The 15,168-nt window shown below is 44.7% G+C and overlaps 1 protein-coding gene across 1 annotated transcript; it reads right to left on the bottom strand.

The window, feature by feature from the left end:
* Positions 1–764: 764 nt before the first annotated feature.
* SLC25A5 (solute carrier family 25 member 5) lies at positions 765–3,677 on the bottom strand. Its single transcript, XM_032621012.1, has 4 exons — positions 3,474–3,677; positions 1,950–2,436; positions 1,578–1,718; positions 765–1,183 (listed from the first exon to the last, which is right to left on the bottom strand). Exons 1-4 carry the CDS (start codon positions 3,582–3,584, stop codon positions 1,026–1,028), a joined length of 897 nt encoding a protein of 298 aa, XP_032476903.1. The 5' UTR covers positions 3,585–3,677; the 3' UTR covers positions 765–1,025.
* Positions 3,678–15,168: the final 11,491 nt, after the last annotated feature.

Genomic DNA, 15,168 nt, shown 5'->3' with positions numbered 1-15,168 from the left:
TTTATTCTTCATACAAATCTCGTGTTACAGGTAAGATCCACTGGATTTCTGAGGACTTATCAAGAGCTACAGAAATTGCAAACACTCTCACATGGATCCCAAGTTAAGGGTTTATCCAAAAAAAAACAAATGTCCTCCATTGACTAGGCTTATTTGCATGTTAGGCAAGATGCAGATGCTCCATTTTCTCTTTGTAAAATGAGTTTTGAGGTCGTGGCAGCTCTCTCCATAATCGTTAACAGCACTGCCATCTCAGCACCGTGTAACTGTGCCAGCTCTAATCCTCTGCTTTGAACAGGATTAAATTAAAATGACTTGAGACAGGTGAAGATAGATGAGGGAAGGCAACTGGACAAAAGTTGCTAGCTGTTACCACCTTATATTTTACAATACTTCTGTTGAAATGAGGTGAAATTCATAGAACCACCATTCTAAAGTGAACAGTTCAGCTTATATTTCTTGATTAATAACCACAAGATAGGAAAGGTGGGTACATAGTACTTTTTAGAGAAAGCTCATCAGCTATGACTGTCCACAGGCAATGGACCAATGGTTTTTTGGATGCTTTGGGTCTGAATTTCACTTTGCTAATGTATTGGGAATGCTGATGGGTCACACGACCGAGCTATTCTTTGCTAAGTAGAAGAAAACGCTTCACCTCAGGAGATACTGTAGCATTTATTAAACAGGTAGCATTTTACTCAAACACAGCACTTACTGAATTATAAAATGTACTTTTATATGAAAATAAACCACAAACAAAATTATATTTCAGGTATTTTTTATTTCTTCAAATTTGTTATTTCATCAGGAGTGACTAAAATAAAAAACATAATTGTGTCCCATCATCGTCATGGAAATGGCTTTAAGAGAAAACTGGTCAGGTGTATATTATTGCTTCCCATTTTCAACCAGTAAATAGTTGCCATTGATAAATAGACAGCCAACAGTCTGTCAGGAATGCTCAAGATATGTTACATGATACAACATGCCTGTTCACAGAAGAAGAAAAACTAGGACATAACTTATGTGAACTTCTTGATTTCATCATACAAGACAAGCACAAAAGCACCACCCATGCCTCTGAGGACATTGGACCACGCGCCCTTGAAAAAGGCTTTGGCTCCTTCGTCACGGGCAATCTTCCTCCAGCAGTCAAGTGTGCCTGTGTACATGATATCCGCTGCAAAGGACAAAGACAAGGAGCTGGTGACCTGAGGCTGATGAAATATCCTTAGGTTTAACTAGACTAAACCAGAGCCCCACCTCTAAGAGCCAATGTCAGTTTTTAAAAATCCAACACTGACACATTAGTGTGGGCAACACTGAAATCTTAATCTGGTGACTAGAGAACAACAGGGATATGGAGACTACCCGCTGGTCTTAACCTCTAATACCATGGATGCCTCTTGGGCATAAGCACCCAAAGGGCCCACTCAAAGGCAACTGTGCAGTAGACACAGACCAACCAACCCCATCTGCGATCTCAACAGACTGCCATTTTCAAAGACAGGCATGGCTAGTTTGTGCCCATGCTCCATGCCCACACCTTCGTCTTTCGCTCAAGCGGAACTTACTTCCTTTGCGCCCTGACTGCATCATCATTCGGCGACGCACTGTGTCAAAGGGATAGGAAGTCAACCCAGCAACCGCTGTGACGGACTGTGCGATCATCCAGCTGATGAAGATATGCGTATTCTTGGGATCTGGAAGCATTCCTGAGGATAGAAAAGAGACACTTTGACCAGAAAGCAGAGTCCTCCTGACTTGTTGTCTGCCACATCCCCTCATCCCCAACATCTCATCTGTACACAAAGGGCTGTACTGGGTGACCGTGGCTTCCATCGGCAATTACAAAGAAATCTCTGGCTCCTGGAAAATTAGGATGGCACGACAATCTTATAAATGATCTCACGAGAACACAGTTTTGAAGCACACAGCAAACTTACCCTTCGCAGTGTCATAGATACCGAAGTAGGCAGCTCGGTAGATGATAATACCCTGCACAGACACGTTAAAGCCTTGGTACAGGCCCTTAATCCCGTCAGATTTGTAGATCTTAACCAGGCAGTCACCAAGGCCTCTGAATTCCCTTTCAGCTCCAGCTTTGCCCACATCGGCTGCTAGACGAGTACGGGCAAAGTCAAGAGGGTACACAAAACACAACGATGTGGCCCCGGCGGCGCCACCTGATGCCAGATTCCCTGCGAAGTAGCGCCAAAACTGGGTCCTCTTGTCCACACCACCCAGGAAGATCTGCTTGTATTTATCTTTGAAGGCAAAGTTGAGAGCCTGGGTGGGGAAGTATCTGATGACATTGGCCAGGTTACCACGCCAGAAGGACAGGACTCCCTGCTCCTTGGGGATACGAACCACGCAGTCTATGATGCCCTTGTATTGCTTATCTGCAGTGATTTGCTTGCTGGCATGCTGCACCTGACAGATAAGGAGGAGGCCAACAGGGAGAGTTATAACCACGGAGAAGGGAAAAGCGAGGGGAATATATCATCTCAATAGACACCCTTAAAGGTTAGCTGGCTCCCACTTTCCCCAAATCTAGTCTTCTATGTCACACAGGCTGGACGCCCCCCAAACCTCTGACGCTGTCACAGGTGGAAGAGGTGATCTGCACCCTTAGAAGAATTAAGCCTCCATCCCTTTGGATGGGGAGGAGGCACCCTCAAGCGGACCCGTGACCTTTAAGCCTCGGAGAAAAGTCATTACCTCAGACCCAGGTTCAGAAGCATCTGGGCGAGGCCCACGTCGGGCGCAGTCACCTTGGTGACCGTGGCCTACGCCTCAGGGTCCCCGGAGCGGCTTCCCTCCCGCTCTGGCCCCCCTCCTCTCCTGGAGGTGACCCGTGGGCCACCACCCCTACGCCCGTGCAGGCGCGCCCTCTAGAGCCGGAGCGGGAGAGCGCGCCGCGCAGGACGCCAGGCCGCGGGGACGCGCCGGCGGCTGCGCGGGGGAGGACGCAGAAGGGACATGCGCTTCCCTGCGCCGGCTTCCGGCCCGGCTAGGTCAGAGCGCGGCGGCCGGCTGTGAGGCAGCTCCACCGGCCGCACGGCCTCCACGGGGCTGCTATCTCCTTGCCGCGACCTTGAGGTCTTCGGTAAGGGCAGGTGTCCCTCTTTTCAGCGCCGGCTTTCAGGCTTAGCCCTTGACCTCAAGGCCCGGGAGCCAGTCACCCCCGGGCTGTCCCATCCGAATTCGCTGCCTCCGGGATGCCCAGGCCCTGGGCTTCCTCCCCCGACCCTCCGCCCCTGACCCTTTCCTAGATCCTGAACTTCAGATCACTAAAGCATCTCCCTCAAGTCTGCCTTTTGGTCCGACCCTGCGGCCACCCCTGCTCCCACGCTGCCACTTCCCTGGACTGGTCCAGAGGGTTCGTTCTCCCCAGGCCCTGGGGCACCGCTTCCCGCGCGACCCCCTCCCCCCACTTCCTGGTCGGGCTCTCGGATTCCGGGACGTACCTGCAGCAGAAGCTTGACCCGCTCGATGGGCGCTACGGCGGTCTTGGAGATGGCCGCGGCCACTCCACCTGCCAGGAAGTCCTTGGCGAAGGACACGGCGGCATCTGTCATGTTGGAAGGAAAGCGGAGGCGGGCGACTGCGGGAACAGTAAGAAACCGGCTTGGACTCCGAGGCTCTGGGGCGGAGCGAAGCAAATGGCCGATTTATATAGGGGAGGCCGGCGCCCGGGCGGCCGGCGTCGGGGGCGGGCGCCGGGGCCGCTGAGTGGCTCAGCGCGCGGAGGGAGGAGCCATGGAGTCGGGCACCGGCAGCCCTCCGCGTCTACCCGGCTCGCCCGCAGCGCCTGACCTGGCCCGAGGAAGGGGCGGCCCCAGAGAGTACCCGGCCCGGACGCGGGACCCTGGGGGAGGCCTGGGGGCGCGGAGGGAGGGGAGGTCACGACGTGCCTGGACAAGGGTGAGGCGCGATATTTAAGGGGACTCCAAAGAACAAACACCCCCCTCCCAAACTTGGTAGTCAAGATAAATAATATTTAATGCAATATTTTAAAGAAAGAAAGACTCGTGTAGACAAAGTATGGCGCTCTGGCCGGTCGCCTGTTTTTGTAAATAGAGTTTACTTGGAGCCCCAGGGCTGGAATGAGGGTGAGGCAAGTGAGGCAGGACCCTACAAGTGCAAGATGGGAGCCTGTCTTTATTATAAATTTCGAAACGTTGTTCATCATGGATTTTTGTATTCCTTTTGATATTTTAAAATAGTGCATTAAAATAATCATTCGTCTTGATTACTGAGTTGTTTAGCGCCCGCTTACATTTGGTACCAAGGCAAGTGCCTCACTGTCCTCACCCTAGACCTAGCACTGCCCTGGAGCTTGACGGGTGACGCTAGAGGAAACTGGGGAACAGCAGAGCTGGGACACCGTCAGCGTGCCCCAGACCCCGATTTGCAAATGCAGTTTAACAGAGATCTTGCCGGGAATCGGCAGAGGAGAGTCCAAAGAACTCGGGAGTGGGTGGGGAAATTATTTTAGCCAGAAGCCAAAGATAGAGGTTGTACCGTTAAGGTTAAGAGGTTGTGTGAATTAGACTGGTATCTGGGTGCCTGGACCCCAGGTAACGTGCTCTTGAATTGAGTAGATTCCTGAACTCCAGAAAAGTTTAGAGGAATCAATAGAACTAGATTGACACCCATTGTGTCAAGGAACAAGTGCTTACTGAGTCCCTTAATCTCTGCACTGGGGGAGCATTTGCCACACACGTCCTTAAAAACCTACTTGTTAGCTTGAGTACACTACCTCAGATTCAGAACAGGAGCTGAGAGTGTCATCACAAATCCTATGTAAGTAATCACAACCATGTTTATAAAAGTAAGGATAACTGTTGAAAACTCCAACTGCAGCTGAGCCCTAGGTAGCCAGCACACTGAAAACATAGGTGGCATACCCCTCACTTTACTTTCTTGCCCTCTCCCACCTTCTCCAGATCTGCCCGTTAAAGGACCCAATTCTAGGATTCCTCCAGGAATGTCAGGTCCTTCCTCTAAGTATACTTTGCAATTCCTTAGTCTTCCCGAGAACCCCAGCAATCCGAAGTGTTGAGCACACATAGCAAGTTTTCAAAGAAGTGAAATTTTCACTCCAGCTTTGTTGATCCTGGGGGCTATCTTTGACCTGTATTCTCGAGAGGCCGCTAGGCTCTTGTTAGCTGATTATAATAGAAATGCAGCTGGATACAGAAATGACCTTGGTGTGCAATTTCAGTGACAGAGTGTGTTCTCTGAAAGCGGTAGCCAATCCTCTACCTCTACTGGTGAGAGAATGAACAGCTAAAACAAAAAGTCTCTGGAGCATTTTGTTTAGAGGGAGGTGGGTTTTAGAATGCATTTCAAAATACAATTCAAGACCTTTCTGGTCTGAACTCTTGACATTCTGATGAATGCATTTTTATTAAAATATTAATTACTCTGACCCACCTTACCATCACCTATGTACCTTTTTCTACCTTTCATTGGCCACATCTGCTACTCCCTTTGAGCATGATGTCCCTACCATATTCTAGTCCAAAGCTCTTTTACTGTTTCAAGCACCTCCACATTTATCGTTCTGTTAGATTTCTCTCTTTCCACAAAAAGATGATCAAATAACTACATAGAACTTGTCCCTTTTCAGTCTTTGGGTGCTTAAGTATAGTTTTACTGAAGATGAAATACATTTAAAAGCGAGTCCATGTCATGACTCGGTATTTTGCTAAATCTACTGTGAGCTGGAGCTCTCCTGGTTGCCAATGACCAGGTGTACCTCAAGGAGTCAGGTGTTCTCAAAAGTGTCAAGGTCATAAGTGTCAAGGTCATGAAAGACAAAGACTGAGGAACTGTCACAGATTAAAGGAGCCTAAGGAGAATGACAGGTTAATGCAATGTGTGATCCTGGATTGGATCCTGAACCAGAAAAAGGACATTGATGGTACTATTGAAATTTGGATACATATCTGTAGATTAGTTAATAATAGTCTACCAATAGTACTTTTAGTTATAGTGGTTATGTAAGATGTTAACATTTGGAGCAGCTGAGTGAAGGATACATGGAAATTCTTTATACTGGTTTTTGGGGGGCAACATTTTTATTTCTGAAAGTTAAAAAAATGAAAACGTCAAAAGAAAAAAAAAGGAAAAAAAAAGAAACCAGTAGCAAGAGTCCAGGAAGATAGAGACTAATGTCAATGATAATGATGTTGTTGATGATATATGGCTAGTCAGTTCATCAAAAACAAATTCCTCCAGTGAGACATAGTGGGAGTTCTGTGTTAGTAACTATTGTGTTCTGGAAGTTGTGTAGAATACATGTATAATTAAGAAAGAGAAACTAAAGCTAAGGCAGTGCCTAGTAACTCTCAGAAAAAACAAGGAAGAGGGTCAGAAATGATACTTAAGGCCTCAGTTATCTATGTACTAACACACCCAGAGTATGGGTAATAAAGTGAATGTAAAATGTCAATGCAAGCAAGAAAACACAATTTGATAGGTATTGTTCAAACTTGATGGAATGGGACTTCTGACTGGCATCAGGAAAAGGAAGGGTAAACCTGGTTCAGAGAGATACCATATAGAAGGAGAACAATTCATTGGTGGGAGAGTGAAAAGCATTCCATGAAAATGAAAGGGAGAGATGAAAGTGATTGTCATTGTGGAAGCATATCTAGAGATTGCCTAGATAGATAAAAGCTATGAATAGTACTTCATAAAGCCATCACCTAGACTAGAAATGTTGATCAGGGACAAACCATCTGAATATCTGCTGTAGGTTTCATTATTCTGATAGCAACACACTGGATAAATTCTTTACTCTCTTACTGATAATTACAGTTCTCAGAACACTGAAGAAGCAGTGACGTAACTTGCTACACTAGGCTTAATCCTGATAATAAACAAGGAAGATCTGGTTAGCAAAGTAAAAGTGACAAGAATCTAAGGGAAACTGACCAAGACTGACTGGTCTGGATCTGTCAAACCAAAGAATGCTCGGCATAGTCACATAGGTTAAGCAACCTGTGGAGTGTGTGTGTTAGACTTCAGAAGGATCAGAGAAAAGATAAATATGATCTCTTGGCCAAGTTCCAAACAGAAAGATAGCTCAGGAGGGTGAGAGATTCCCAAGGTAAAATTCAGACCTGTACAATTTGGAAAAATTCCAATGAGAAATTAAAAAGGGAGATATATCTAATCAATTAAATGCCCTTCCAGGTTATCCTCTGATGAGCTCAAATTTTGAAAGTACGGGTATAGATGACACAGTGAGGGCTAGGCTTCCAAGGACAAAGACCAAAGAGTATCACAAACCTCTAGGAACTGAGTCAGAAGGGCTAAAGTCCAGCATAAACACAGGCTTATAAAATGGAAAGGACCACAATAAAGGTTTCTAATGCTCTATTTAGTGCAGGACATTTAAGGATAAGGAGCTAGAGCATCTGTGAAAAAGAACTGAGGGTCTTACTTGACTGTGAGTTGGCAACGCCAGAAAATGCTAATGAGTCTTGAGTTGGGTCAAGATGATGGTCATCAACAGATCAGGGGACTTTTAGTCCCATTTGGGCCTCTGCTGGTCCACCCATAGAGCTTTTTTTTTTTTTCCCCAAGTTTTAATTTTTTTTTTTTTTTTTGTGGTACGCGAGCCTCACACCGCTGTGGCCTCTCCTGTTGCGGAGCATAGGCTCCGGACGCGCAGGCTCAGCGGCCATGACTCACGGGCCCAGCCGCTCCGCGGCATGTGGGATCCTCCCAGACCGGGGCACGAACCCGCGTCCCCTGCATCGGCAGGCGGACTCCCAACCACTGCGCCACCAGGGAAGCCCCCAAGTTTTAATTTTTTAACTTTTTATTTTATATTGGAGTACAGTTGATTAACAATGTTGTGTTAGTTTCAGGTGTACAACAAAGTGATTCAGTTATACATATACATGTATCTATTCTTTTTCAAATTTTTTCCCAGTTAGGTTGTTACAGAATATTGAGCAGACTTCCTTGTGCTATACAGTAGGTCCTTGTTGGTTATCCATTTTATTTTATTGTATATATATATTTTTAAACATCTTTATTGGAGTATAATTGCTTTACAATGGTGTGTTAGTTTCTGCTTTATAACAAAGTAAATCAGCTATACATATACATATATCCCCATATCTCCTCCCTCTTGTGTCTCCCTCCCACCCTCCCTATCCCACCCCTCTAGGTGGTCACAAAGCACCAAGCTGATCTCCCTGTGCTGTGTGGCTGCTTCCCACTAGCTATCTATTTTACGTTTGGTAGTGTATATATGTCAATGCTACTCTCTCACTTCGTCCCAGCTTACCCATCCCCCTCCCCGTGTCCTCAAGTCCATTCTCTGCCCATAGAGCTTTGTGCTTACTTCTGGATGCCATGTTTAAGAGGACATTAACAAACTGGAACATATTCAAAGAATGCAGTCAGGAAAGTGAAGTACCTGTAAATCATGTCATATGAGAAATGGCTGAATGAATGAGAGAGACTTAACTGGGAAAGAGCTTTGGGTGAAGGAGGGCCATCATGACTGTTTTGATAATTGAAGGGCTGTCAGGTGGAAGAGAAAAAGACATTCTATATGGAATCAACACCAGCTGGTAGAAGTGTCACAAAGGTAGACTTCAGCTGAACAAGAAATAACTTTCTAAAATATGAGCTGCTTGGGAATTCCCTGGTGGTCCAGTGGTTAGGACTCTGTGCTTTCTCTGCTGGGGCCCAGGGCTCAATCCCTGGTTGGGGAACCAAGATCCCGCAAGCCGCATGGTGTGGCAAAAAAACAAAACCAAACAAACAAACAAACAAACAAACAAAAGAGCGACTTAAAAGTGGAATGGGTTGCTTTACTATGTGGGGAACTTCTTGTCACTGGAAATGTTAAGAGTTGGGGTAAAATGGCCACTTGTTAGGGACACTGTAGACGAGATTGCTATGTTGGCTGGGAAGAGAGTTCTGCACCTGTCTAATTCTAAGATTCTGTGGCTCTATTCCTTTGTATCTATAAGATTGAATGGATTGAGCTTCTGAGTTTGGGAATCTGGGACAAAGTAAGAGAGAGGTAATTTGGCCCAGTGGTCAAGAGGGTGGGCTCTGCAGCCAAACTGCTAGAGTTCAGATACTGGCTCTGCCACTTGCTGTCAGGCCTTGGGTAAGTTGCTTAACCCCTCCAGACTTCCATGACTTCAGGTATAAAATGGGAACGATAATGGTACCTGTACCTTGAAGGACTATAGGGACAATTAAATGAGATAATATATGCATAAACAGTCTAATACATAGTAAGCATTCAATACATGTTAGATTTTATTAATACTAAGAAAAATACTGGGCTTCCCTGGTGGCGCAGTGGTTAAGAATCCGCCTGCCAATGCAGGGGACACGGGTTCGAGCCCTGGTCCAGGAAGATCCCACATGCCACAGAGCAACTAAGCCCATGTGCCACAACTACTGAAGCCCACGCGCCTAGAGCCCGTGCTCTGCAACAAGAGAAGCTACTGCAATGAGAAGCTCACGCACCACAATGAAGAGTAGCCCCCGCTTGCCACAACTAGAGAAAGCCCACGCACAGCAACGAAGACCCAACGCAGTCAAAAATAAAATTAATTAATTTTTTAAAAAGCCCTATAAATATATATCTTAAAAAAAAGAAAAATACTAACTTAGGTTGACTAACTCTGAGTTTTAATGAACAAATCACTCCATCCCTGCTTAAGTAGGGTGGTAAGCCAGTTCTCTATCCAGGTAAGGACCCTACTTATAATCTGGTAACCATATCAGAGACCATTTAAGGAGGATTTGAGACTCTAAGAGATACCCCAGAAAAATCACTCACTTTTTAGACCGGGCTTGCATTTGCAGTGTGGAAGCCTGTAACATCACACTTGTGTTTGCAGTGTAATCATTGAGGGAAATTCCCTGGCGGTCTAGTGGTTAGGACTCCAGTGCTCTCACTGCCGAGGGCCTGGGTTCAATCTCTGGTTGGGGAACTAAGATCTAGCAAGACGCATGGTGCAGCCAAAAACAAACAAACAAAGAAGCAAAAACCAAAACAACAACAACAACAAAAAACCCCACACCAAACCAGTGTAATCACTGAGGAGAAAACGGTGCCCCTCATTTGCTGGCCAATCTTCCTGTCTCTAGTCTCTCATTTCTATTTCAGCTTCTGGAACAATCTTGCTCACATCCGGTTTTCATCACATCACTGGTTTCCTCAAGAAACCAGTGACTACCTTTTGCTTAGTGGATCAATCCTAAACTCCTCAGCTTAGCATTTGAAACCCCCCCACCCACCAATCAAGGACTTTGTTTCTGGCCCCTTTGGGCAGACTTAGAAAGCGTTTGATGGATTCCATCCCTGGTTAACTGCTTCAAACAAAACAAAATATCAGTCTTATTGAGGTATAATTATATACAATGAAACTTACATAAAGTATAAAATTTGATACTTTTCTTTTTTTTGCGGTACGCGGGCCTCTCACTGCTGTGGCCTCTCCCGTTGCGGAGCACAGGCTCCGGACACGCAGGCTCAGCGGCCATGGCTCACGGGCCCAGCCGCTCCACGGCACGTGGGATCTTCCCGGACTGGGGCACGAACCCCTGTCCCCTGCATCGGCAGGCGGACTCTCAACCACTGCGCCACCAGGAAAGCCCAAATTTGATACTTTTTAACATACATATACACCTATGAAACCATCACCACAGTTAAGATAGTGAACAGTATCCATCACCACACTAAATTATCTCTCATCCCATTGTAATCCCTCCCCAAGCAACCACTAATCTGCTTTCTGTCACTATAGATTCGTTTGCATTTCCTAGAATTTCATATAAATGGAATCATATAGTATGGTACCCTTTTGGGGGGATGGGGGCATCTGGCTTCTCTCACTTGATATATCAATGTATATACTCTGAGATTCATCTATGCTTTTTTTGTGTGTCAATAGTCAGTTCCTTTCTATTGCTAAGTAGCTCCATTGTATGGCCATATCACATTTTGTTTAGCCATTCATCACTTGATAGACCTTTGGGTCATTTCCACATTTTGCCTATTATGAATGACACTGCTATAAACATTCCTGTACACGTTTTTGTGTGGACATATGTTTTCATTTCTCTGGGGTAGATACCTAGGAGTGGAATTGCTGGGTCATTTGGTAACTCCGTGTTAAAACAGTTGAGGAATGGCCAGACTGTTTTCCAAAATGATCCTACCATTTTACACTCCCAACAGCAGGGTACAAGACTTCCAGCTCCTCCACATCTTGAGGCCTTTCCTTAGCCACCATCTCCTCAGTGTCATTTCTTGTTGCTTCCCCCTCCCCCAGGAGTTTCTTTCCATCCACTTCTTTGGTTGTCTCCTTCGGTTGTCTCCTTCAGTCTCTTGGCTTAAAGGCTATCTACCTGCTGACCACACCCAACTTTCTACCCCAGCCACCACTCCCTCCTGAACTACAGACTTGTCCTGTTCGACCAGGACAGTCCAGGTTTATGCCTATTACTCTGACACGATTATCAATAGTGTTCTGGTATACTAGTTTTCTATTGCTGCTGTAACGAATTATTACAAACTCAGTGGATTAAGCAACACAAATTTATTATCTTACAGTTTTGGAGGTCAGAAGTCTGACACAGGTCTTACTGGGCTAAAATCAAGGTGTCTGGCAGGACTGCAACCCTTTCTGAAGGCTCTAGGGGAAAGTCTGTTTCCTGGCTCATTCAGGTCATTGGCTGAATTCAATTCCTTGTGGTTGTAGGACTGAAGTCCCCATTTCCTTGCTGACAGTCAGCTGAGAGTAATTCTCAGCTTCTAGAGGCCACCCCCATTTCTTGGCTCCTGGCCACCTTTGTCTCAAAAGCCAGCCAAGTCCTTCTCATGCCCCATTTCTTCTGCCTCTTTTTGCAACCTCAAGTCTCTCTTCCACCTTCCTCTTCCACTTTATCTGGGTCCACCCAGATAAGCCATGATAATTTCTCCATCTCAATATCCTTAACCTTAATCACATCTGATAAAGTCTCTTTTGCCATGTAAGGTAAATATTCACAGGTTCTCAGGGATTAGGGTGTGGACACCCTTGATGGGGGGGGAGGCGTCATTATTCTGTCTACCACAACTGGTTTGGACAATTACATGAACAGCCTATGCTCCAGTCAACTGTCTACTTAACTTCTCTACTTGGATGTCTCATGGGCATTTCAAATTTAACATGTCCAAAAGAGAACTTTTAATTCCTTTCTCACCAAAACTCCGGCCCTCACCAGTCTTTCCCACCTTAGCAAATGGCAACATTATCTACCTTTTTAATCAAGTCAAAAGTGAAAAACCTAGGTGCCATCCTTGATTTCTTTCTTTTATTCCCTACATTCAATTGCTCAGCACATACTGCTGAGTCCAAACTCCAAAATATATCTTGAACCCATTCACTCCTCTCCATCCTTATTGCCACCATTCTAGTCCAAGCCATCATTTAAAAAAATTTTTTTTTAATTTTTTGTTTTTGGCTGCACTGCTCGTGGGATCTTAGTTCCCCGACCAGGGATTGAACCCGGGCCCACGGCAATGAAAGCACTGAGTCCTAACCACTGGACTGCCAGGGAATTCCCCATAAGCTATCATTTCTTACTTGGACTTTGTAATAGCCTCTTAACTGGTCTTCCCACTCATTCTTCCCATCTATTATCCACACAGCAGAGAGATATTTTAAAAATGAAAATCAGATTATACAGCTTCTCTGCATAAAAACCTTCAATGACTCCCCACTGCATTTAGAATAAAATCTAACTTTTTACTAAGGGGCAAGTGGCCACACATGATTTGGCCCTCTCTCCAACCTCATCTCACCCATTCTCACTCACCACACTCTGGCTACGCTCACTTCTTTGCTGTTTACCAAGACTTTCCCATTACCAGTACCACGTTTGCATCTTCTGTACTCCCTGCCAAGAATGTTCTTCTCCCTAGTTCTTTATGTAGTTGGTTCATTCTTATTTTTCAGATCTCATTTCAAATATCACCTCTCATAGTGGCTTTCCCTGGCTCCCTGATTTAAAATATTTCCTTTACTCCCCACGTAGTTCTCTGATAAAGCACCCTGTTTATTCCCCTCATAACATTACAATCTATACTTACCTAACTTGTTGATTTGTTTTTTATTGACTGCCACCTTCACTAGAATGTGGGCAAGGAACTTAGCTGCCTCGTGTGCCACTGTGCCTGGAGTGCAAGCGGTCATTGAACGAATGCACGAAGCCAGTCTTCTCAGCTTATTCCAGATACCTTTTGCTTCCTTCCACCTCTGAGACACCACGTACACCCTTCCTTCAACCTTCAACCTACTCTCCCTCCAACCTACTCTTCACCAACTATTATCCTCTCACGTCCCTCAAAACTTAGTTCAAGACTCATTCCCTCCCAAACTGCCTGCTCTCACCTGTGATTATCCCTTTAATTATTGATTCACTAAGTTTATATGGAGCCCCTCGGTGATCTTGTAAACAGTTGCTGCTGCATTATCATGCCCTTGCTTGTATTTGCTTTGTAATTATAGTCACTTCATATGCATAGGTATGTTTTGTTCCTTAAGGCTATAAGTTACTCTTGGGTCAATATTGCATCACACAGGCTTCCCTGGTGGCGCAGTGGTTAAGAATCCGCCTGCCAATGCAGGAGACACGGGTTCGAGCCCTGGTATGGGAAGACCCCACATGCCGCGGAGCAAATAAGCCTGTGTGCTACAACTACTGAGTCTGCACTCTAGAGCCTGCGAGCCACAACTACTGAAGCCCGCGTGCCTAGAGCCCGTGCTCCGCAACAAGAGAAGCCACCGCAATGAGAAGCCCGCGCACTGCAACGAAGAGTAGCCCCTGCTCGTCGCAACTAGAAAAAGGCTGCGTGCAGCAACCAAGACCCAACGCAGCCAAAAATAAATAAATAATTTTATTTTAAAAAATATATTGCATCACACATCTTTACAATCCTCCTAAAGTACTTAGCCCAGTTTTGTGGTGCCCACTGCCAGCCATAAGGCGGAAAAGCAGAACACTTCCTTCATACCTCTGAGAAAATGCAAAGAGCTGGAAGTTCATTTCAGGAACAGAACTAGAGTTTTAAAATAATTTTTTGCAGCTTTCAGAATTTTTTAAGAAGTTGTTCACCTCAAGGAAAATCAAGAGTAACTAACATGAACGATTCATTCTGGGTTAAGAATTTGCTATCCTCTAAACTCTAACAGATTGGGTTACAGGTGAGATTTTCATGTGTGTATTAACTGCTCTTCCCCATAAAACACAGTCTGCCCATTGGTTGGAAAAATGAGTTATTTTGATATATTTCAATAGGACAAGTTTCTAAGAGTTTAAAGATTTTGGCCAGTATATATAGATAGCCATAGTTTTACAACTCAGATTAGTAATAAATGACCAACATCATTTTTCTTTGGAAAATAAATTTAATAGGGAAAAATACTTTCAACATACTGCAAGTCTCTCTGTGTGTATAAATTAACAACTTAATATTAGATAGTTTTTTAATGTATAGATAGGCACTATTCAAAAGGTACAGTTACATAAACTTGACATAGAATCCCCAAGGTGGAATAAACCCGAAATTTGATTTTAAAAAATTTAGTAGAGATGATTAGACGGAAGTGTTTTTTGTTTAGTTACATTTTGTGTGTGTGTGTGTGTGTGTGTGTGTGTGTGTGTGTGTATGTGTATGTGTGTACATCCAATGTTCTATTTGATCCTTTCTAGGCAACTGGGACATGTTGTGAGAATAAGTTGACTAAATAATTTATTTTCAGGGTAGGCTTGTAAAGCAAGTTAAAAAAGCAGAGAATTCAGGCCACTTGAACTATACATGACTTCAACTGAAAGGTCTTCTGGGGCATGATGAAGCAGTCATGGTATAAACTACCTTCCAGAAACAAAAGATTCTAAGCCTAGGCTGCTTCAAATTAAATAAAGAAGGATGGTTCTACTATGACAGTGGTAACTTTTGTGGTTTTTTTTGTTTTATTTTTTGTAATTTATTTCTTTTCTCAGTTCCCCATTTTTACTTTTTATTTTTTCACACACACACACAGTGTATTTTATTTTTACAAGAGATAAACTGACACCAAGCATTGTAAATGGATGACCACAACAAAAGCAACAATGATT

Source organism: Phocoena sinus, chromosome X (genome assembly GCF_008692025.1).
Source record: "Phocoena sinus isolate mPhoSin1 chromosome X, mPhoSin1.pri, whole genome shotgun sequence".
Taxonomy (NCBI): Eukaryota; Metazoa; Chordata; class Mammalia; order Artiodactyla; family Phocoenidae; genus Phocoena; species Phocoena sinus.
Note: the sequence above shows the minus strand (reverse complement) of the source record. Positions and strands in the feature narration are given on the sequence as shown.